The sequence below is a fragment of the Melopsittacus undulatus genome, chromosome 3 (assembly GCF_012275295.1).
Source record: "Melopsittacus undulatus isolate bMelUnd1 chromosome 3, bMelUnd1.mat.Z, whole genome shotgun sequence".
NCBI classification, from domain to species: Eukaryota; Metazoa; Chordata; class Aves; order Psittaciformes; family Psittaculidae; genus Melopsittacus; species Melopsittacus undulatus.
In genome coordinates, this window is record NC_047529.1 from 27059866 (window position 1) to 27085075 (window position 25210).

Below are 25210 nucleotides of genomic sequence, written 5' to 3' on the forward strand. Positions count from 1 at the left end.
GAAGTCAAAAAAGCAGAAACAGAGGCATGAAAACTGGTCCCAAGAATGTAACTACCAAGGACATTGGGGAAACCCAAAAGTCAGTGCCAAAACTGGCCTGATTTTAGTTGTTGGTGTTTTTAAAGAAAATTTCCTCAGTCGTTTTTCATGTTCCAATGGAATTACACCATATTACAGGCCATTTATACCCTGCTTTACTTAAACTTTGATTTCAATTTGTCCCATCATGTTACCAATTTTCGGCATTTGCTTCTACTGAAAGAATAGGAGAGTTACAAGCTAAAGTTGTTAGCTATTCTGTCAGTTATTAAATTAGCAAGTTCTTTCATAGAAACCTTAAACAAAACTTCAAGAATTAAGAACTTATCATTACTAATTCTTTTGGTATTCATTATGCTATTAGTCACAGAGCTCACTCATACATTTCCAAATTTCAACATAATCATTTCAGGATGAGGAATATTATTTTTCCCCCTTCCCAATCATTTTTCCTTGGCATCAGATTTCATACCCTTTCTCTCTGACTGCCAGGTTTGGGGTTTTAGGGGCTTGGGTTGAGCTTGTTAATTATTATTTTCTCTTTTCAGATACACAGGTTTCCCAAGGTTATTTCATCTCTAAGAGAATGCATTTTTAATTGACTTGTTTATCCCCATAACACACACACACCTCACTACGGCTAAGGGATCCGGTTATATGACATCATGGTGCCAAAGGAGTAATTGTCACTTGTTTATGCAGTCCTGAAGAAAAGCCTGTAGCTTGCAATCACACACAGTGCTGCAGTGGCAAAATAAATGCTGTGGTAAACAACAAATTAAAAATAATAACTTTTTTTTTTTTTTTATTGTGTTGGGTAGAGGAGACAGAGGTGCTGGGGGACCTCCATCCCAAAGTCTGCCATAAGGTCTCATTCTATGAAATGGCTTTGTTTGTAGACATGTCTTTTTACCCTGCAGAAAGATCACCCCCTCCCCCCGGACCAGGAGGCAGCTAAACCCATCTGACAGTCTCTGCACAGCAAAATCCCTCATCCCACTGCAGTTGCTGCCCAAATCAAGGGTTGAACAGCACTAAAGCAAGCTTTGGAGGCGTTTCTGCAGCAAGCAGTGTTATGCCCCTACTCCACTAACAGCACCCATGAAGCAGGAATGAAGAGTCAGAAATCAGCTGTTTGAATCACAGATTCCCCCTCTCAGGTTTCACTTTAGGAACAAGGAAGCTCCAAAAACAAGGCATCCCCCTTCAGCGTTTTATAAAGCTGATTTCAGCTGCCAAAGGATTCCTCCACAGCAACACCAAGAAAGCTTTTGCCTCAAATAAAAAATTCATTGCAAACGAGAAATCATTAGTCAGCCACATTTTTCATATAATTACTGGCAGTGAAAAAGCAAACCTGCAAGTTGCTGTAAAATAAGGTCTAACTACTTCCACCCAAACAGAACAGAAGCCATTCACATAAGTTTTAGTGGGGGAGAGGGAAATTCTCAGCGCTCTTCCCCCCCACCTTCTCTCTATGACTGATTACAATCTGCTTTCTTCTTTAAAGCACATTTATTGTGGGAGTTTGATTTGAAAGAGCTTCAATTAATTGAAACTTTGGCTGCAGGCATGCAAATAATTTAAAAACTGATCATCAAAAGAGTTTCTACATGTTAATAGCATTTCTGGTTAGATCTGTAATCGAGTTTAATTCTCAACCTATCAACTGAAATATTAAACACATGCCAGAAATTACCTAGGATGAAATCATGTAGTACGAAGTTAGCTATCCTGACAGTAATCCCTGTGCTAGCAGTTTGTATGTTGGAGAGGTTTAGGAATGGGGAGGAGTTTCTTTAGGGCTGATCATCAGCCACCTGTAGTTTTTTCAAACCAGTGAACTGCTGAAAAAAGACTGTCCTGGTTCAAATCAAAGGCCAATTCAAAAGATCTTTTCCTAATGGGCCAGGATTCATCTTGTCCTGTCTCATGTTCACAATGCACCTTACTACTCCACATGCATCTCTAAGTGTTCTCACTACCTGCATCTACTAATTATTATCCAAGATGCATGGCAGAAACAGAATCTGGTCTTAAATAAAAGTCTGTAAATTAGATGGTGCTATTACAGATCCATCCTACCTGAAGTTGAGGTGTAAATGCAAGATGCATTTCTCTAACATTTTGGAAAGTGTAAGTGCCAACTTGCTCCATTGTGGTACCTTTCTTCATCAGCCAAAGAGCCGCCAATCACCAAAAAGACATAGTTCTCACTACATTTCAATGCCCTCCTTGAACAAGGTAAATGGGCTCAATAAGTGGTAGGGACAAGCCAAAAGAAAATAAACAAAATAAAAGCCAGTTTTATTCATAGCAAATGGTAAGATTTTCAATGAAAAGGCTTACAGTGTTAAATTGCAAATATAAGTTGTCTCAGCTCACTGCTCTGGCACAAGCTTGTTAGGCAGCACAAAAAATACCAGCTAAATGATCCTAACTGAGCAAACCCCTGCAGCACCTCAGACATTCAGTAAGAACATCGGTCACCACTGAAATTTAGTTAAATATGCACAATTTTATTTATTGAAGAGATTAGGACAAAAACATTAAACCAAATACATGACAAAGCACCAGAGGCAGTAAAACCCCACCATGCACATCACCAATCTTTCCTCCTATAAGGTACTTATAAAATAAAAAAAAGTCCTTCTTGACACAGCACCATCTTCAGAGTGTAAAAACATTACTCCTTTATATTCTTAGTTACCAAAATAGAACCAAGGCAGGTCAGCTGCAGCTAGCTTTGTCTCTTGATAAAGAACTGTGAAACATCCTCTTGAGAGTGGGACCATAACTTTCCTGCAAGGCAGGCAAATAGCATCCATACGTCAAATGCCAAGTAGCTGTACGCACATGCCACATACTATAATTAAGCACAAATTCAAGTAACATTTACATACTACAGAGTCCACATGTACCTACCCAAAAAACATGACCACTTCACAAAACGTATACAGGCAGTAATATCAGAACAACTGAGGTACTGGAAACACAAATATTTATGCCAAGAGATTTCAATATCATACAGCAATATAAAAGCAGTAATAAAAACATTTGCCAGTCTAAATCAAATAAAGCTATCTAGAAAAAGAAGCTAAATAAAAAGTTATTTAGGGACAGAAATACCTGAACAGAAAAGAAGTGTGTTAACTACAGCATGTAACATGTCATCCCAAGTCAACCCGTAATTGAAGTACTGGCTTAATACATCACTACTGTGACATTTTCTTCAATAAATAGAATAAGTCTTGACAATACAAAAGGTGCATATTACTGTGTATGTTTCAAGAGGAATATCTGTAATATAAATGTTCAGCTTATTAATACCCTCTTATTTCTTATTCTGGACATAAACAAAAATCAAACCCAAACAATTCTTTTCCCAAGTTGAAAGGAACTCAAAGAAAAAAAAATCCAACACAATACTCTTCTTCAATAATAAAGAGCCCTCTATTTACACATGGGCCAGTCAGTTAAAGAAGAGATGGGTTCTCAGATAAAGACACAATTAAGAGCTTTCTGCCCTCTCTAGTCATAAACGTGCAGCATGGCAGATATGGAAGCCAGTATCTCATATCTTTAAAAAAAAAAGAAAGAAAAAAAATAATAAATTTTTCTTCTCCCCACCCCCACCCCCCCATTATAGCAGTAATGCATCTGGAAGTTCGAGTTATAATAGCTTCCTGCAACAAACCATTTGACACAAAACAGAACAGCTTCTTAAATGACAGTTACTTCCCCTTAAGGGAACAAAGCATTAAAATGTCATTTCCTGACAAGAATATTAAGTAGTTTATATAGAAGAAATGAATTGAAAATAGTTATCAAGAGACATGAACTGAAATTTTGTTTGTTTTTAGCACCCACTTTTCATGTCCATCTTTGTGCACCTAATTTTTTTTCTTAAATTAATCCCATTAATTATTAGACATCTGATTAAAAAAATGTTAGCCAATTATACTTTCCCTGAAAAATGGCTGAAGTTAAATATCTAACAGTGCGATGCCAAGATGTGAGCTGAGGCGAAAAAGTTTCTATTTGTTGTGAGTTACCACTATTTTTAATGGAACAGAAATAGGAGTGATACAGCTGCACCAGGATTGGCATGTGCAGTCTCCTTGGCTCCAAAAAGGTGAGAAGCTACAATTGCTCCATGCTGCCTTTTCTCCTCCAAATCAATCTAACCTGATAGCAAGCTCCCCCCACCCCCCCCAGTCTGTCCCCATGCTACATTTGTTTTATTAGCTCCTTGTAGAGGTTCCTTCTCAATTTGAGGACCTCTGAGTGTCTTTTGCTACCAAGCTAGGCTGATGCAGGATGTGATTTAACACGGTCAGGAAGGGCTCCTTCATGTGTCCATCTCCAGGTTGTGTACCTTCTGAACAACAGTCTTTGTGCTCAGTTAAAGAATGGGTCCAAATCTTCTTCCATGTTGACATCAGGCACCAGCTGATCTGATACTTCCTTAGCACCATATCCTGAATTTGATACATTAAAATCTGTAGAAAACCATGGATGGTCCAGAATTTCCTGTGAAGTCAGCCTTTCCGATGGCTCCCGACGCAGTATGCTACGTATGAGGCATTTTGCCTTGGGGGACAGAGTTTCTGGAATGTTAAACTGCCCACGACGGATCTTGCTGAAGAGGGAACTAGGCTCTATGTCATGGAAAGGATAGCGTCCAACTAGCATGGTATAAAGCATGACACCTAGACTCCATACGTCCGCTGCTTTGCCAGAGTAGCTGCCATTTGTGTTCAAGATCTCTGGACTCACATAGGCTGGGCAGCCGTGCTTATCAGAAAGAGAGTCATCATTTCCTCTTAAAATATAAGCATCTTCTAGGCTTTCCAATTTCACTCTAGTCCTGCAGGTAAAAGAAAACAAAAAATCACTGAGGTAGGCAAACATCAAAACACAAATTCCTGTCTGTTACAATCAGACATACAGGGAACATTGCCACACATTTACAGAGCAGTAAAATTTCAAATATAGTTATGTCCAGTAAACTCGTTAGTAAAGTCTTAAAAAGATAAAAGCAACTGTCATATTCATGTGCTTGGTAAATTTTACATAGACACAGTTTCAAAAGAGGAGACATAAACCTCAAGATGTTTTCTGTGTTGGCTGCACTCTAATGTACCTTAATGTAGGACTTATGCCCAAACACAAGCCTAGCCCTGACAAGGTAATTTTTACACCTTCACAGTAGTGAACAGTTGCTTGTAATTCCACAATGTTCAACAGGAATAAAATAGTCAGTCTGACCCTAAATCATCCCTCTGACCAACCAGCATTTTTCTTTATTCCAGCATTAAGGAAGAGCAATTTTAACAGATTTCAGTCTTCCTAAATAGACCTTTGGGCAAGGAGAGATCAGGTGAGCTGCATGCTGCCAGGATTAACAGCAAGGTTATCTACCCAGCTGAACCAGAGGAGCTCCTCACATTGGAATGACAGAGAGGCTAGGAAAGGGCTTGCAGAGATGACAGGGATGCCTTATCTAGACTGCAAACTCCTTCTGCCTGCAAAACACTATGAACTTGTCATTGTGCTGCAGTAATTATCTCTGCAAGAGAAATTTCTTCCCTTATGGATATCACACAGGAGCAGAAAATATGATGCAGAGTTGCCTGCCATAGCACTAGATGAACATAACCTTTCTTCCCTTTTCATCCTCACTGCCAGCATCTGTAACTGTATTTAAAAATCTGTCCCTGTTAAAAGCATCCAAAAGGATTTTCAATTAGCCTTTAGAGCATTTGCTAGCAATGGTTGGTTTTGAGAGTGGAATCTCTACAACACAACAGGACTTGTCCAGGGCATCTGGATGGAAGAGGGACCTAGCAGTGGTGCAGGCTTTCTTTTCAACAACTCTGGATCATAATTCAGCTTTGGGTATTATCATCCTCGTCCCTCAACCTCCCCAGGCTGTATGGTCACTCTTTTAGCCCCGTTCCCTTACAACAGACTGGCAGGGACTAAACACCCCAGAAAGCAGTACTCACGTCTCTTGACTGAAGTACATCATTTAACAGTCATTAATAGAGACAAGGAGAGCCCTGTTTCTTAAATGTTTATTGAAGACAACATTGCTTGGACTTGAGCTGCAAAGACAGCTGGGCCAGCTTTGACTTAGACTTGGTTCCAGGGCAGCTCAGCATTATCTTCTCTGAACCAACAGAAGAGCATTCTACTCCACGGAGTACTCCAGAGGCAACTGTGCCATAAACTCTCATAATGACACTTGGGCTTTTTCAACAGCTAGAGACATTTACCAGCAGAGGTGAAAGTCCCTTTGGCAACATGCCTCAAATCAGGAAGTCATAAATACAGAATTCAGAATACCTGGCTCCCAAGCACAGTGTGTCAAGGCAGCTCCTTCTCTCCTTAAATAGGCCAGTGTTTTCTCCTCCAGTTCGGATGCTGATGGGGTTTGCACAACACATCTGCTTCCTGATTAATTACCCATTGCCAGCCTAACAGCACTTCTCCTGGCTATGGACAACCACCTCATTAGCACTCAAACAATTCTTTACTGCAGCAATACCTCACACAGGAAGCTGTTGCAAGGAGAAACATAACTACAATTATCAATATCACAGCAATCCCCTTCTGTACACAACTCAGAGGGTCCAAAACAGGAAGGAGAATAACTAGAGAACAAGTAATTTACGATGCTCAGCTTTGACAAGTTCCTGCACCTGCACAACATAGAAAAAGCAGCGAGAAGAAATGCCCAGAAGAAAAAACAAACCAAAGAGGGCAGAAGCCAGAGAGGAGGAAATGAAAAGGAAGCTAGGGACATAAGCTGTGGTTCCATTTGCATTGCCCACCTCAGTTTTTCCATAGAAAAGTATGTGTAGCAATAAAACAGTGAGGCCAGCTACTCAAACATGCATTAAGTCGCTGAACTGCCAAACAGGAAAGCATCGACTCAATCCCACTAACAGAAGCTGAACGCACACACACAGGGAGTAAGCAGCTTACAGGAGGGAATTCACCGCACACACATGCTCCCCTGCCATCCCAATGTCAACAGTGCAGGGAAACATTGAAACTTTCCCATCCTATTTCACATTTCAGAGAGCTGCCAAAAAAAATTAGAGAAACAGTTCAATGAGAAGCTTTTATGTTACAGAAAATTACTGGAATTCCCTAATCTTTTATTTTCTACAACGGATGCTGAACAAAACCACGAAGAGCACATTGCAAGGTGTGTCAAAGAAAAAAAAAAGACTTTTTTCTCCAACAGAAATAATTTTTCAATAATAAACCAGAAGCAGCATACAAAAGCCTTATCCTTGCCTTGCCTTGCTTTTTCAAGGTGCTGCAGCCTACAGCCCTCCACACATGCTACAGTGGGTTTTGTTTAAGCAAGCAAATGGAACAACAGCTGGCCCTTATCTGCCTGCTCCTACATAAGCTGTGGCCAAATGAAGCAAACGCTCAAACCAGGTTTTTTATCCTGCTGAGTTGACAGGCTTTGAGGAAACAAAAGGTCCCAAATTAAACAAAACCACAACCAACCTTCGGTCCTCCTCCTCACTAGTGCCCAAACCCTCAACAAGTAACAGCCTCCTCTATAAAGTAACAACTGCTGAAATGGCTCCTCTACAACGAGGTGATGCTCCAGTGCAGGCATGGCACTGGACGCACAACTCCACGCACATACACCTTTTCCCTTGCAAACTGCAGGAGCTGCATCTCTTGATGTACTACCAGGTATACAGCCTCAGCATGACCTTGTCCCCCTCCCAATTATCACCAAAAGTAACTCAGGTGTTCCCCTCTCTGTGAGCCAGCAGCGCAGCTGGGGAGACCCACTCCAGCCCGTTTTCACCAGTGATGGATGACTTCCCATACCTCAGCCTTGCATACAGAACACAGCCTGTGACCGTGCTACGCAGGTGTAAACAGCAAGTCTCGCTCTCCTTTTTACAGTCATGTCACGTTTTCTCAAAGAGGAGCAGCCTGGCCCAGAAGCTGCTATTTCCCAGCTCACAGCACCCCATCTCTGTGAGAGTTTCCAGCTCTCACTAGCCTTCCCTTCCTCCACATTTCAAGCACTGCCTAAAAAAAGCTCTGTTTTCCGCAAGCCAGAAATCTTTTTTATTCTTTGGGGGGGGAGGGAGGAAGGGTGAGTGGACGGGTGGAGGGGAACAGGGAAGAGGGGAATCTAAATACACAGAAATGCAGAGACATGCTAGATGAGAAGCAATCTCTCTCCCCCGCACACTCTCTCTCTCAGAGGAAGCACTGAAATCAAATACCCAGGAAAAAGAATAAAAGCCAACAACAACAAACAGACCCTCAAAATTACAAGTAGTTTCTGAGAACACAGAACATCCACAGCAAAGGGTGGGGAGTGCATCCAACTGCAGGGTAACCGGACAAGCCTAAGTTCAACACTTGGCAGGCAAGGAGAGAGATTCAAAACAGAACACTGAGATGTGAAATCGCAATCAGCTTCAAAGTGCCTCCCATCCCAGAGCAGAAAAAGGACAAACAAAAACCCTTCACTTTTTTAAAAAAGTCACATTTCTAAAAAGCTCTCATTCTCTAAATAATTAACTCACATCAGTCAGTTGAAAGACCCACACAAGAGGAAAAAAAAAAAGAAGCTTCCCAAAAGCATCAGCATTTGAGTTTGACCATTTAAATGGTTGCAACAAAATTAATCCCTAAAGTTCAAATGTAAGCTACTGCCAAAGCCGGATGAGAATCACTTTGTACACATACTGTAGGGCAACAAAGACTTTTGTCAAGGCTTACGTAATTACAGTACATAATTTCAAGTTTTAATGCAGACCCTGAATAAGCACTTGGAAAAAGAGCATTATGCATCTATCAGATCATTGATAAAACACTGCATTAGTCTAATGCATTAAAAAAAAATACAACCCTGAATCATGGCTATTTAAAAAGGGGAAGCTATTCTGCCTATGAATGCTTTCCCATTACTGGTGAATGAAACCACAGAAGTGCAATCAGAGGGCAGCAGCAGCACTCGGACGGGAAATGCGTCTTTGTCCCCATAGAAACCGTCAGGGAAACCCATGAAAAACAATACCACTCTGAATTTCTTATCAATATGCCATTCATTACTTGACTGCATTCAGACTTTGCTCTTCAGTAATGTAACAAAACCTAATCAATTAAATCTCTTCCAGAAGATTCTTCAATGCAACCTCCTGAGTTAGTACCCATCTCTGGCAGACAGCTTTGTTGCACATCCTACACTTTTTGCAGAGTGATTCGGCTATTCCTCCCGGCAGAGCTTTGGGAATAACGGCAAACTGCTATCCTGCCTTTTGACACTGAAGCCAGGACTGTAAGAACTCAGTGTTCAACTTGTTCTCCAAAAGCAAACACGATTTCCATACCAAAATCAGTGGAATTATTCAGAGAGCCCTAAGCTCCTAAAGTTGGAGGGGGGGAAAAAAATAAAAATAACCTGGATCATTTAAAGCAGAAATACTGACTGAGAGTTTGGGAAAATATTCCACTGCAGTGAATAAATAGTGAGTAGTAAAGAAGCCCATGCCTGAATCAATGGAAACAGTTGCTTCCATTCTGTCTCCAAGGCCATCTGTCAGGGAAATAACACCTGAACCACAGCTGAGCCACTGCTACCATTTTGGAAAGACTAACAGCACACCAGACTCACAGTTTTAGGACAACAGCATACCCCAGACAACATCCAGATCAGCTGCTTTGGGAAGACTTGGAAGAAGCCATACTGCTATGTACACTCCAGGTACACCATTAACTTCCTATTCAGGCTGGACTAAATGATGATCATGAGATGATCCAGGTTCCTGCCTCACACCTCCTGAGAACAACCAACCGTCATCCAAAACAACCATGATCATCATCTGAATTGCCATTCTATTATCATAACTGCAGGCAAACACAGAACGGCAACTTCTAAAGGGAACAGGTGTCTCCCAGTACTCCCCCTACACAAAAAAATTAAGGCACCCAAGCAAAGCTGTCTCGTATTTCAACATTATTCTGACTGAGGCCAGGAAAACTTTCTCTAGGTAGAGGCACTCAAGCCAGCAACTGCCCAGTAGATCAGGGATTGCTCCTGTGTGGCAAATAATTTATAGGTCATTTAATCAAGGTCAGTGGGTAGCACCCCATCATAAAGACGAAACGATCACAAATGCAATCACACCATTAGAGTCACAAGGAAGGGAAAAAGAAAAAAAAAAGAAAGAGCAGCTCACCACTGGAAACAGTTATCTTTTCTAATTGATTTTTTTAACTAAGGGAATCTCTCCTAAATAATGCAGAAGTAGGCTGCTGTTGCAGACACAGTGAGATGGGGAAGGCAGCTAAAGAAGCTCTGTGCAGATGATTTGCAGCTTGGTGCAAAGGCTTGTTCTGAACTCAGAACTACCCGATCTCCTCTGGGGGCATCAAGGCACACGGGATCATAGGGGAAATGTTATGCCATCAATTTAAATCCTGCTCCTTTCACCGTAAGATCCTTTCCAGTGCATAACAGCACACAGCCTGGGAATTCACCACGCAACATCCTACACAACTTCAGAGGAAATAAAAACTAAACACTGCACAAAGGCAGGCAGACAAACTGTCTCTTGCATAATAAAAAAGGTTCAAGGATATATTTCTAAAGACTACCGGGACTTGCAGGCAGAACAGGTTTATAGGATGAGCCTTGTTCCTAAGGGAAGATTCCCTCACTGGTACTTCCTCAGAATGAGGAAGCCTCTAAAAATTACACATCCCCCACCCTTCCTGAAAAGAAATGCTACCAGGACATGAAGCCCAGACCCACACCCCCTTCCTGATCTGCAGGCTTAGGGCTTTGAACTTGTTTTAAACTAGATTTTTTTTCTACAAAATTCCACTTTAATGCTCTGAGATCACCCCCTTGCACACCTCCAGAAAAGGCTGGGGCCCCAAAGACCTCAGCTTTGCAACACTCAAATAGGACTGCTGGGAACAGCCTGTCTTGTAGGCCATATACTGAGTTTCATCTGTGCCTTAACTACCTAAGGAATCAACATGTTCCTCAGAAGTAGGTACAGGTTATGTGTATGTTTGAGTGCAGGTTCTCAAATCCAGTGCAGACCCTTCCACAAAGGGTCTTGTTTCCAACACTGTGAGGAGCCCATTATCTGATAAGCACCTGGCTCAGGGCAGCTCTATCTCCTCACTTTTAAGATCGCATTGAAGGTCAGAGTTATAAAAGACTCTGCTGTGAACTGTATGCTGTGTTCACTATCTTTTCTAGTCTTTTCATGCAATGCACAGTGCAGCTCCATAGGAAAAAGAGACCAAAACTTTATTTTGTTAACATACTGAAAGTTGTGAAAAATGCCTTACACTTTCTGAGCTTGCAGTAAATGCTCAGCACCTCCAAGATAAAGTAGTGGCATTATTTCACAACCCCACTGGAAACCTCTCACTTAGATGTCTGTAAACCTGTCTCCAAGCAATATATATTTACCAAAAAGCGGGTGCTTAAGATTAAATACATCCCAAGTTGGCTCCTGTTTACAATCTCCACCTTTCCTCTCCCTCCCAAGCCTGAAGCAATCTAACAGTGTGGAAAAGGCAGCAGCAGAATTTCACCATGACAGTCCAGAGCAGCTGCCACTAGCTGGGCTCCCTGCCTCCCCTCCTGGCCCCCAGCACAGATGGCTACAGACAGCCTCAGTGTCTGCTCTAAAGTCAACATGGAGTGTTTTGGATCAAGTCTGTGGATGGAGCCTTCAAAACAACCAGCCATTGAACTCTTAATGCAAGATGTCTCAAGCGACATCTACTTCCAGGGACTGCAAAGCACTTGTCATCAGAGAGCTCAATACTGTGATAGGTATCTCATGATGGGCACCCAACCATGCCAAACACATCTGGCACTGCAGTCAACACATAACACAGCATTCCACCAGAGGCCCCTCTCAGAAAGCCATCTGTGTGCTGGGGTGGCCAGGGAGGACATGGAGACAACCTGCAGCAGCGCAGCCCAGCCTAAAGGAAGCCCCCAAGCAGGACTTCCCTCCAGTTTCAAGCAGGGCACTGGGCTGCACCTCTATGACTATCTATGCCCTTGGGAGAAGACTGAAGCATTTCACAGGCCTGGTGTGATGTTTGAGGTCTGCAAAGGGCCTCCCACACCCTACTGGGAAGGATACAGGACACCTAAGAAGTCCAAAGTGCACTGCTTCCAGGAACACCAGAACAAAACAGAGGGAGCATGAACCCTTCTGTGGAAAACAGTTATGCAACTGCTTCATCCTCTACCCTAAGTCTGACAACAGAGATTTGCTGCCTGTGAAGAAATTTGCCTTCCTTCCCATATTCCAGCAATAATAATTTCTAGGTTGAAATCTGACCTATGACTCTCTACTATTGAAGAATTTACGCTCTTTGGTCCTGTGGCCCCATTCAGGGTAATGTGAAGAGGTTAAATGACAAAACAGATGAAGACTAGTTTTATTTTTAATCTTCTGGTATTTAAAGAGCACTTCTATTTTGTTTGATTTTCTTCCACTTTAGGACTCTTTCTAGGACTTAGAAAGCATTAACTTACCTGTTCACTGTGGAATTGTAAGCAAAACAGCACGTTCTAACACCACAGGGAAAAGCAGCTGATGGTATTACAGCTGGGGAGGAAAATTACTACCAACTATAAGAAAATGAAACGTCTACTTCAAAAAAGGTTGGTAGATACATTCTATATTTATTTGTGGGATCAGGTATGTATCATTAGAAGTGCAAGCAACATAACTAGGTCATCTTAAAGCACCATCCACTCAAAAGTGAGCAACTTTAGAGGAAAAAAAGGAAAAAAATCTACGAGAGGCAAATAAATATGTTGTGCTAAAATTAAATTAGTGTATTGTACTGTCTGCATTCCCCTGGTGCAGAGCAAAAAGTGTCAAACTCCATTTATTGAATCCCACCTGCCTCATATTTACTCAAAGAATACAGGAAAATTTCAATATCCAAATATCAAAATTATTTTAATTTTCCATTCAACAAGTATGATAAATGTGCAAGGTCTTTAAGCTTCAAATATTATGTATGACAGCTAATATTTTAATACAATTAAAGGCTTAAAAATGTACTAAAGAAATTAATAATTCCCTGACAGCAAAAATGTTCTTGTATTAAGAAAACCACTGGAACAATCAACACAGAAATGCTTGATTTAATTCTGTGATCTTTGAGGTGGCTCTTTCTCAAAGCATCTACTATGTATCAGACTGATGAACTGCTTTATTGGCTATAAACTACATATAGTGCTATTTTTAGCACAATCCAAAAAATCTTGTCTATTTTGCAACATGGTTGTGGAACAACAGCTAGGAGAAGGGCACAGTCAGTCTGCCCAAGGGCCTACTACAAGGACAGACTGTACAAGGAAAACTGTAAATATCATGACATGAAACACAGCAAAAATAATTATAGGCAAGAGCCCCACAACATTAGCACTGACCTGGTTTAACATCCAGGACAAGAAAGAGCTACCAACAGGGATGGAAGCAGAAAACACAGAAAAACACGTGTTTTATTTAGCTCATCTCCACTCTTTCAGATTCAAGTTTTATTTAGAAGTTAAAGGACCCAATTTTTAAAGTATTCAAAAATCTTACATGTACCTTAGAAAGTCTGGTGAGACCCAGCATGGCATTTTCCGTATTTTCAGCTCTCCAAAAGTCACTGCCCTTATTTAATGGATGTGCTGCTGCTTTTGAACCTAGTCTCACAAAACATTTCCAGCCATGCTGTAATGTCTTAGAAGTTCTGCTTCATCAAAATCAGCTGCAGATTTAAGGAGCTTAATTCTGAAACTGTAGTACTAGAAGACTGGCCATTTCACCTATAGCTGATGAACAGAACCACAGACACACCTCCTCCCCAAAAACACAACCTTGACCCCAACCTTCTTTTACACAAAACAAACAAAAAAAACCCACTGAAAAGAAAGACCTTAGGTGCTTGGCATCATTTTAACGGAATGCAAATTACCCTGTCTTCAAAATTTCTGCAGTTCAGGACTAAAAGAAGCTATAGATAAAGTACCTTGAAACACAGACAAATTGGTTCTGCTTGTTTTTGCACTGTGGAATTTTTTATTTCATTTTAAGTGCTGATGTATTTACACACAAGCAGTAGTAAGAGGTAGCACATCATCACAGTCTACCTTTGACTTAGCACATCAAGAGAACGTCACTAGTAAAATTAGGATCCCTACTAAATGCTCAGCACTACCAGGCTCCAACATTACTTTCTCCCTCCTTCCTACCTCCCAGCTCATTACAGACATCCCAAGGCACTGCAATTTGCAACATCCAAATAACATGCATTCTTAGCTGTGACCTGAGTAGGATCACTGAGCACTCATGATGCTGCTAGATCAGGAGCCTGAATCTTTGCAAATTCCAGCTGTAATTTAGATAATAGGAATGGGGTGGAAAGAATTTCAATGCTGTATGCACCCATCTGTGCAAAATTTCAGGAGCTCCGATTTCAGTTCAAGCTACCAGAGTATTACTGAGATCAATTGAAAGAGTATGCACTAAGAAATGCTTTAACTGATTTATTTTTAAACAAATGGAACTGCTTCCTTATATCCTTCACTTTCTCTCTGGCTTCTCCAGTCTGACAGCTATTAGCTAAGAGCAGATGAGTATCTTACTCAAAATAAATAAATAAATAAAAAGTGAGTTTTCCATTCATGTGTTGCCTGCATGCTGGATTTCCCATCTTCTACCAAAAAAAGCTGTGAGTATTCAAGAAGAGAAAGTTTCAAACCAGTAGGTACTTAAAAGCCAACTGCAGAGAAGACAAAATAGACTTCAAGAAACAGGGAAAGAACCAAGAAATAGCTCTGCTGAACAGGCAACATGCAGCACTGGAGTTCATATATATTTCTCAAAACATCATTTTCACCTCTGTCTTTTCTCCTTGGTTCATTACTGGTGTCAAATAGAAGAGATCATGTATATCCCCATATTCCCAGGCACTGCCACTGATGGCAGCTTCTGAAAGGCAGGCTGCTCAGCACATGGGCATCCTCACCAGAAGCAGCAGCCTCAGAGAACATGAGCTTGGAAGGGTGCAAGCAACACACAAACACCTTTGTGAACCCAGAAGGATCAGGAAGATTTTTCAGCATAAATATAGCATCAGATTGAAAGTGATGACTGATTACAGCCTGATGATCAGAGGATGTGAAAAAAACACAGTCTCTGGTTCTATTTCTATCTCACACTATTTCATCTCTGTTTATTTAGCAGAGGAAGAATTACAATACCACAGTACTTACAAATGAACATTACATCTAGAAGAAAACCACATTGTGATTATCTTAAAAATAACCAACAAGTCCTATCTGACCTTTAAAGTGAATTATTGTATAAGACACTGTTCAAAAGTGAGTAACTGTGATTTTGCAGAGGACAGTTATGTTAAAAACATTCATAAAAGCAAACACTGCTATTATAGTATGCACCACTCTTCTTGGGTGGCTAAAGGATTTGGCCCTGTGCCTCTTGTTGCATTCAGTTCCTAGTGAGCAGCAGGGTAGGAGTTCAGAAGTATTCAGCACAGGCCCATGTCTGCTCCCACTGCACTGCCCTGGGCTCACGCTGCCTCCACTTGGAGCAGCTTTTCCAAATCCTATCCTTCATGCAAAACCACACGAGTTTATATATATCCCCAGGAGAGAAAAAAAAATAAAATCCATTTTAACATTAAGGCTATCAGCTACAACAGAAAACAATCCCTTCTTCAACTAGGGCACAGGAAAAAGAGAAAGGTGCTTGGTGACAGCCAGCATGGCTTTACTAGGGGAAAATCCTGCCTGACCAATTTGGTGGCCTTCTATGACAGGGCTACAAAAGTGATGGACAAGGGTGGAGCAGTTGACTTCATCTACCTGGACTTGTGCAAAGCGTTCGACACTGTCCCACATGAAATCCTTGTCTCTAAATTGGAGACACATCAATTTGATAGGTGGACCACTCAGTGGATAAAGAACTGGCTGGATGGTCACACTCAAAGAGTTGTGGTCAATGGTTCAGTGTCTGGCTGGAGACCAGTAACAACTGGTGTCCCTCAGGGACCGGTGTTGGGACCGGTCTTGTTTAATATTGTTGTCGCTGACATGGACAAAGGAATTGAGTGTGCCCTCAGCAAGTTTGCCGATGACACCAAGCTGTGTGGTTCTGTTGATACGCTAGAGGGAAGGAATGCCATTCAGAGGGACCTTGACACACTTGTGAGGTGGGCTGATGCCAACCTCATGAAGTTTAACCATGACAAGTGCAAAGTCCTACACCTGGGTCGGAGCAATCCCAGGCACAGCTACAGGTTGGGCAAAAAGGAAATTCATGGTAGTCCTGCAGAGAAGGACTTGGGGGTGTTGGTCAATGAGAAAATGAACATGAGCCTGCAGTGTGCACTCACAGCCCAGAAAGCCAACTGTATCCTGGGCTGCATCAAGAGGAGCGTGACCAGCAGGTTGAAGGAGATGATCCTGCCCCTCTACTCTGCTCTCGTGAGACCTCACTTGGGAGTATTGTGTGCAGTTCTGGTGTCCTCAGCATAAAAAGGACATGGAACTGTTAGAACAAGTCCAGAGGAGGGCCACGAGGATGATCAGGGGACTGGAGCACCTCCCATATGAAGACAGGCTGAGAAAATTGGGGCTGTTCAGCCTGGAGAAGAGAAGGCTGTGTGGAGACCTCATAGCAGCTTTCCAGTATCTGAAGGGGGCCTACAGGAATGCTGGGGAGGGACTATTCATTAGGGACTGTAGTGATAGGACAAGGGGTAATGGGTTGAAACTTAAACAGCAGAGGTTTAGACTGGATATAAGGAAGAAATTCTTTACTGTGAGGATGGTGAGGTGCTGGAATGGGTTGCCCAGAGAGGTAGTGAATGCTCCATCCCTGGCAGTGTTCAAGACCAGGTTGGATGAAGCCTTGGGTGATATGGTTTAGTGTGAGGTGTCCCTGCCCATGGCAGGGGGGTTGGAACTAGATGATCTTGAGGTCCTTTCCAATCCTAACTATTCTATGATTTTGTGCAAGTTTCCTTCTTATCTGTATCAGAGGTGCTATAATGGTGTTTAATTAATAAACTTTAAGTTCTGAAAGTGCAGTTTACATCTATCTGCTTTGCATTTCTCTCTGAATGGACATTAAACTAGTTTCACTTTAGGATTTTTTTATCTGAAGAGAAAGAAAGTGTAATCATATATATTGAGGCCATTGTAGAAAACCAAGAAATAGCTATTTGCGTCATAGAGAATTGCCTGAACTGAATTAAGAAGTGAAAATGTCTTTTATTTTCAGTTTGTAAAGAGATTAAAAGGAGTTTATTTTGCAAAACTCAGCTTGTAATAAAATGAAGTAAACAGTATAGATGGTTCTCATTTTTATTTTAAGGCCGGGAACTTCTGCTTCCTGACTGAACTGTGTGTTAGTTTTCTCTAACTCTCAGATCACAGACATACTGAACCTACAGAAAACTTTTGTGCCTTGGCTGTTACTTATAACTTCCCCAGAACAGTCCCAAATGGAATCAATAATGCACTGGGGTTTTTTTAACAAAGATCTCAGAACATCCATTTCACTTCAGCAACAGTCTGAACAAGCTTTCAGACAGTTTATAGGATTTAACTAAAACAGAGTATCTCCCAATCCTCTACCAAGGCATGAAGAAGTACAAAGGCAGGCTCTGCCCCTGTTTAGTTCATTTTTTTCATAATGGTCATCTTCCACTTAATCCCGCTGTAAAAGCCTGACATTTCTCTGTCAGCATTTATTACTCTGATGCCTTACATAGAAGTCACAAGCAAATACATGACATAACATAAATAAAATAGGTAACAAGGAAAACGATTGGAAGTTTCCACAGATACAAGAGTATAGCTATAGCTCAGTATCAGAAAGAGCACTTCAACAATATGCCCAGAGCTTCCAGCATTATTTATTTCCATGTTTTCCTTACTACTTCCCCAAATCATTAACACCCAATTATTGAGAGGAGGGTGTGCAGGGAGGAGATAAAAAGGTAGTTCCCCAAGTACCACAACAGCTCTGATAATACAAACAGGCACCCACAGAGAAAGGCAGTTTATTTTTACTATGATCATATAATAGATCAGCCTATTGTCTCAGAAGCAACCTCCAGACCCTTCCAGCACAGAAAACAAGAACCCTGTCCACAAAGCAGTCACTGATGGTCCTTCCCTCCAATCTGTGTCAGCATTAACCATATGGCTGTTCTTCCTCTTCATGCCTCCTTACTGGAATGACCCATTCCAGTCTACAACCTTTTTTAACATACCGGATCTTTTGCACCTTTCCCCTTTAAACACCAGCAGCATTTACAATAACAGAGCTCTTACACCAGATATCTATGCAGAGCCTTCCTCAAGCAGACATTCGCTCCTTAGGGATGACGGTGCTCCTCAAGACACAGATGCAAACATCACTCTATACTTACTTTATTCCAAAGCCTAAGTCAGAAGACAAAATGGCATATCCATCCTATGATTGTTTAGTTTCCTCTGCAACCCCAAGCGTAACACCTTATTGTTGCCATATCATCATTTCTAGCACACAAAGTGCACAGCATCCCACAAGCCTGAATATCTTGACCTCAGGCACCCCCACCTGTAACATAAGGGAGACTCTCACCTTTCTTCATCCTTGAAAATAAACTTTCGCAGCTTGAGATCTCGCAGTACCAGTCCACCATCATGGCAGTGTGCAACAGCAGAAGCTATTTGATAGAAGAGTTTGGCTGCTTCCTCTTCTTTAAGCTTCTTGCAGGTACGAACAAACGAATGCATGTCCCCATAGCTCCTTTCAAAGAATACATACGCTTTTGTCTCCCCAAGAATTATTTCAGTAATTTGGTTGATATTTTTATGCGCAGGCAGACAAAAACATGGTGCTAATAACTCCTGGTAGCAGCCAATATCAAACACCTACAGAAAAAATGACAGCAAAGCCAGGGTTAGCAACATGAAGGACAGCGAAGTCATGGTACGTCTAATTCTATTAACAGAACCATCTCCAACTACAATTTATGCTGCTGCTGAAGCTGCACTGATGTAAACAGGATGTCACAAACTCACAGCACTGAGGACAAGAAAAAACAGACTATACAACCCTACACAGAATATATGTGTAACCTTGACAGGCTAGTCTTCAAAACTCATAGCAGGAATAGTTTCATTAGCTAATAACTGATCAAATTTAGAAGGTAATCTAAATTAAATGGTAAAGACCAGCAACATATAAGGGCAGTACTCAGAAGGAAACGTGTTTACCTTCTATCTACCATCCAAATAAACTCGCAGAGAGCACAGCCAGTAGCTTGGTACTGAGAGAAGCTGTCATATTAAATCCACACGGATACACATGCCTCTCTCTTGATTTTATTAACTCATTAAAGCCTTAAGGATTTTCAAGTTTAAAATATCATCTATTGCTATTCATACTTACTTCCTGCCTTTCTTTCATCTCTGACAAACAGCAGAGTCACTTTCACTTTCAAAGTCTCAGTTTTACAATGGCTGTTTATAAGATCAGAAGGACAACCAGGAAATAGCCCTGCCTTTTGGAGTGCAGACAAATATCCTTCAAAAGGCAAAGACAAAACCACTCTGAACTCCCTGCATTTTAATCAAGTGCACCATTAAAAGCGGAGTGTCCCTTTACTAGTAAGCATGTTATCACTGATCTTATGAATGAGCTGTAAGGATTAAAAAAGCTGCTGGGAAACCCAAATATAAAAAGTTACTATAATCTAGTGGTGATGAATGAATCAGTATTTGAGTCAATTGAGAAATGCCCACATTACAAGAAAGACTTCATTGAGAATAACAGAACTCAGTGTGCTGAAAGAGAATATAAGCAAAGTATTGACTGGAGTGATTTTTATTTTTAATTGTACCTGCTGCAGAGGTACTACAAAGAAAGGGATTAGCATTTCCACCAGCACAGAAATTCAATTAATATGTAACTTACTCTCAGGTGTTTTGTTACTTTGGTAAAAAGAATTTAAGGTAGCAACGTGTTATTCTAACTGAATCTGAAAATGAAGAACCAGTATAGGTCTCTAACCAACTGGTTTAGACTGCAATTGTTTTCTTCTACTATTTGTCTTCCAATATCACGTATTTGTATCCTTTCCAATAAGCAAATTTAACAGCTTTCTTTAGAGCTTTTAAAAAGAATTCAAAACCGAGTGAGATACACTTCAATCAAGATTTACCTGAGGCTTCAAAATCTGTCATTTAATGCTTCAGACAACAATTCTAATAAACTCCTTCTGCAGAAAAGGACCCAAACCCCTAGAAACTAGAGAGGGATAACCCCTTCTCACACATCTCTTTCTCCCCCACCCCAAACCTATGCTGCTATACTCCAGCACAGACAAAAACAACCTTAAATGCAGACTGCCAAAGAGATCCAACATATTTGACGGGAGGTAGATTAGCACTGAGGCATTCTGGTGACATGGTGCGCCAGGGGAGCAGAACCGGGGTGGGGAGGGGGTGTTGCTAAAACCCCTGGTGTGTAATTCATTCTAGAGGAGAATTCATTGATGTTTGGATCTCAAAACTCGTAATTACTACACTGTAAATGAATGGTTCCTCTACAAAGTGGACGTTATAAAATAAAATTTACACAGGGATGTTCATGTAGTTTGAACCCTCACATCAAAAAATAAATAAATAGCCTTTCTAAAATTCTGATAAAAATTAGTTACATTTTGTGATTCTCAGACTATGTTAAATAAGTAGATCTGAATATATACGAGTACTATGCTTGAAAGTAGGGAGATGGAAGGGCTATCATACTGCTACAGTCTAGAATACCTTTTATAAAGGGCTTCTTTGTATCCCAGCTTTTAAGATCCCTGGCCTCAATTCAGCAGATGTCCAATAAGCTACAGTTTGATTTAGTTGCTGCTGGGAACTGGAAGTGAGAAGTTACCATTGTTTGGATGCCACAGAGCCTTGAAGCAAATAACGGCATCTGTACAGTCGGTGGGTGCAGCCAAATGAATCTTGAGAATCATCAGTATGTGTCTGTTATCCAAACCAATGTTTCTGCAAGCAATCTCTAAGAGCATCTTCAATAAGATACCAGATAGCAGGTTTCTTAGCCTGAAGGCTACTTGACAAATAGCAGTCATGATACTGCAGGCATTTTAAAGCACGCATTATACTGAGTTCAGGGCTGACAACTGCATATACAAATTAGAAATTCAGGCTAAGATCGTATTTTTGGAGCACAGCTAGAAGTAATGCCTTGCACATATGGAAAAATTGATACTATTCAACTGTCAAGATCAGCTCAAAAATGTATAGCTTAAAGGGAAGGGAAAAAAATTAAGTCCACTCTTTGTGAGCTGCAGTTAATACTTGTTCATACTGTCATCAAACAGTGCCTTAATCCTGCAAGCCAAACAGGAAACAAAGAAGAGCATAGCCCCCACTTTACTACTTGCTATGCAAGTTCACCTATAATTTCATGCAGAGCAGCAGCTTTGTGGGATCTGTTTATTCATGAAAAGATGCCAATGTCCTAGAGTGCAGCACTGTACTACTGCACCAAGCAGGGCTTTCATTCTAGAAATTCTCATGTTCTGTTTCAGTTTAGTAACAAAGCATTCAGTTCAGCATGCAATATGGGTCCTTTGCAAAGTCACAGGCCCTTTTTTCCCCCTAAATAATCACACAAAGTCGTAGGTTGCCTTAACATCAGGTTTTATAACTCAATCACTAAGCATATTTAAACTGAACTCTGAACTTCAATCTTTACAAACAGCAAACAGAAGCAATTATTTTCACTTCCCTGTTACAGGCTAGTCTGTAACTTCTTATGACTCAAGTATGAGAAAGTATGAAACAGAAATACCAACATTAAACCATGGAATATAAATAAACTGCAATATGTGTACTTTTCTGTTGTGCAGTTAGCTTGACACTAGAAATTTGCCAAAGGCAGCCAAATGGCATAATTCCATAATTTGGGAACAATACAAACAATGCAGCGTGTGTTGCAAGGTTGCAATCTGTTACACAGTTATAAAGAACTACTACTGGGTGTAGTGCCACAGTGCCTCAGTTTGCTAGGTGTAAGTCTGGCTCACTACAGACAATGAGAGTCACAATTTAGGAACAAAGGAAAATATTCCCGCAGCCCAAAAAGACAAGAATATCCCTCCACAGATGGTCACACCTGTGGGTTTCTTTTTCCCCCACAGCTCACCTTTGATTAGTAGGAGCAAATTGGGAGGAGGCAAGAAAAGGCAGGCGGGCTACAAAGAGTGGGATAGCTTATTTTGTCTGCTCTTCTAAAAATCGTAGGTGTGCAGGTTTTATTCTTGCTCAGTTGTGCAATGGGGGAGGATGCTGTTTGCAAACAACCTCCACTGTGAGGGCGCCCGGGCTGATTAATTCGATGTGGCTTTGGGGTTGTTTTTTTCTAATCACTTTCAAGACAAAGCTGATGGCAATATTTCCCCCTGCTTCTCCATCCTCTCGGATCGCAAAACTCACACGAACAAGTGATAGGAAAACCCGAGAAAGCTAGCAGGTCCCAACCCCTTAAAATTAGCTGGGGATTCCCTACTCCATTTTGAAAAGTGAGAGTGGGGAAGATGAGGCTTTTTCCTGACCTGCACTCACGTTAAGACCTACTTAAAAGCACGGCTCTTTCCAGAACATTATCCCCGGGTAAGGCGCAGAACTGGCTCCGGGCCACCGCTATAACGTGGCCATTGTCTAGAGCAAGGGAAAAGTTACAGGATGCGCCTTTAATCCTGCGTCCCTGCTTTTTGTTTCTCAACTGTTTAATAATTCAGCTACACGACCGTGCTCGGCCCTCCTGCAAGACACGGGAAACCAACACGCGACAGCAGGCTGACCCGGGGGGAACAAGGAGGAAAGGAGGAGAGGTATTACCTTGCAAACCAGCTCCTCGCCACTGTGCAGATGTACGGCTCGGAAAACGTGGTCTCCCTCGAGAGGCTCCAACAATAAGTATTTCCCGATGCAAGAAACGCAATGCGACAAGTTCGGGGTCTCCGGCGGGCTCGGGGAGCCTAGATTCGGGCTAAAACTCTGGCTTGGCTCGATGGACCGTATGGACGAGAGCTCCTCGAAATCCTGGGTTTTATTCCGCGGTCTCCCATATCGTGCTATCGTGATAGGGGTTGACCTTTGTATGTTCATGAGTATGGAGAAGACCAGCAGAGACGCTGCACCGGAGCCCTGGCGTGGAGCGCGGTCCCTCGCCCGTCCGGCTGCGGCTGCCTTTGTGTGGCGGGGGGGGGCGGGAGCGCGGCGGCGGCGGGCGACCAGCCTCAGCGCCGCGTCCTGGGCACAGGGAGAGAGCGCTCAGCCCGCGGCCCTTTGTTCCCGGCGGCGGCCGGGCGCGGAGAGGCGCGGAACAGCGCGGCGGGGCAGGGGCGCCCGGTGCTGGGGCAGAGAAGGCAGAGGCGGCAGCGCGGAGCAAGGAGCAGGATGGCTGGGCCTTAGCCGCCGCGGCTCCCGCGGGGCGCGCAGCACGGGCGAAAACAAAAGGTTAGGTAACGCGCTGCGCGCAGCGGGGACCGTCTTTTCTCCTACGGCGAGGCTGAGCCGCGCTGCCGCGGCCGGGCTGTAGATGGCGCGGGAGCCTCGCCGCTGGCGCCCGCGGCGCTCCGAAAATGCCCCGCGAAATAGCGAGGGAGCATTTAACTTGGAGCGGGCAGCGGCCGGGCCGACAAAAGCGCGCTTGGCGCGGAGGGAGGCTCGGCAGAGCCGCGCCGAGGGATGGGACAGCGGGGCTTACGCGCACCGCTCCGCGCCGGCGAGAAGAAACGTGCTGTCGTGGTCGCCTCGACAGAACAAAAAGTGCAACCACGGGCGAAGGAGGAGGCACACGCTCACGTTTCCCCAGCACAGCGGGATTTCTGTCTGGGGGCTCGTTGCCTTCGCGGCGTTTAAATGTAGTTCATGCACAAAGAAAAGGAAAACCAGCACGACGAAAAAGGGGCTGGGAGCTCAACAGCGAAAGGACAAGGGTGCGAAATAAACTGTAATAAATTGTTAAGAGGGAAAAAAAAAAAAAGAAAATAAAATACAGCGAGCAGGTTTTGTTTGAGCCTTTTTTTTTTCTTTCCTCCTTGGGGTAGGACGGGGGAGGAAAGGGATGGCCGCGCCGCTCCCCTTCAGTAAGGCATCGCCTCCCCCCCCGGTATCAATAGCTACTTACGTGGCGGGGACGCTGGCTGCCTCCGTGCCTCGCTGCCGGCCGCCGCACGCCCGCACGGTGCCCAGCGCGCAGGCTGACTGCCCCGCCGCCCGGCTCGGCCCCACCGCCCACCACGCTGCGCCCCGCCCCTGCCCGGCCCCCACCACCGCCTCCCCCCCGCTGCCGGCGGCGCTCGGGGTAAACAAGGTGAGGCGTTCTTCCGCAGCGCTGTCGGGCCGAGCCCGGGCCCTTGCACCAGTGAGCACCAGAGCGCACCGGTGCGCCTCCCGCCGCGGCTCCCCTCGCCAGCTGAGCTCCGGCGGGGTCTGAGCTCCAGCCCCTGGGGGGACTGTCCTTGCGCTGTGAGATGTTAACTAATTAATTGTAATATCATAACAAATTAATAAATAGCAGCCAGGATGATAATGGAGTAAAGGCCCCTAAAAGCAGTGCCCGGTCGCGCGAGCCGGGAGCGCTGTTTTTCTCAATGAAGAAATCGTTTGTTTTTTTTCCGGGCATCGCAGCTCTCCAAATACTTACGGGAGCTAAAGCGGTCGCTTCCCGGTGCAGTCGGGTGGGAGGAGTTCTCCCGACTCCAGCCTTGTCTTAATCCATCCCAAAATTAAAAAAGGGGGGGAGGAGGGGAGAGAGAGAACATAAATCCTTTCGCCCTACACAGAGAAAGCTATGAATGAGGTCGGGTTGACCCCGCCCAGCACCACTGCGGTCTGGTGGGGTTTTTCACCCGCCTCCCGTTCATTGTTTAAATAACAGGAGTTTGGGTATATGCTAAAGTTTGATGAGTGGCTCCCTGAACTACCGAGCCTGGCATTTGCTGCCTAGTTTTTGTCTGCGGGTTGGTTGTGAATCCCTCCTGGAGACCCGGGTTCTGTCCCGGAGCTGCAGCTCTGGTA

The 25210-nt window shown here is 43.0% G+C and overlaps 1 protein-coding gene across 1 annotated transcript; it reads right to left on the bottom strand.

Moving 5' to 3' along the window:
- Positions 1-2537: 2537 nt before the first annotated feature.
- On the bottom strand, positions 2538-24196 carry TRIB2 (tribbles pseudokinase 2). Its single transcript, XM_005143308.3, has 3 exons — positions 23024-24196; positions 18738-19030; positions 2538-4909 (listed from the first exon to the last, which is right to left on the bottom strand). Exons 1-3 carry the CDS (start codon positions 23291-23293, stop codon positions 4441-4443), a joined length of 1032 nt encoding a protein of 343 aa, XP_005143365.1. The 5' UTR covers positions 23294-24196; the 3' UTR covers positions 2538-4440.
- Positions 24197-25210: the final 1014 nt, after the last annotated feature.

Bases quoted from the DNA above. Each gene is read 5' to 3' on its own strand.
- TRIB2 (XM_005143308.3), bottom strand. From the start codon at position 23,293: ATGAACATACAAAGGTCAACCCCTATCACGATAGCACGATATGGGAGA. The intron at 19,031-23,023 runs GTAATACCTCTC...TTTTTTCTGTAG, and splicing joins GCGAGGAGCTGGTTTGCAAG to GTGTTTGATATTGGCTGCTA. The intron at 4,910-18,737 runs GTGAGAGTCTCC...TTTTACCTGCAG, and splicing joins ATTTTCAAGGATGAAGAAAG to GACTAGAGTGAAATTGGAAA.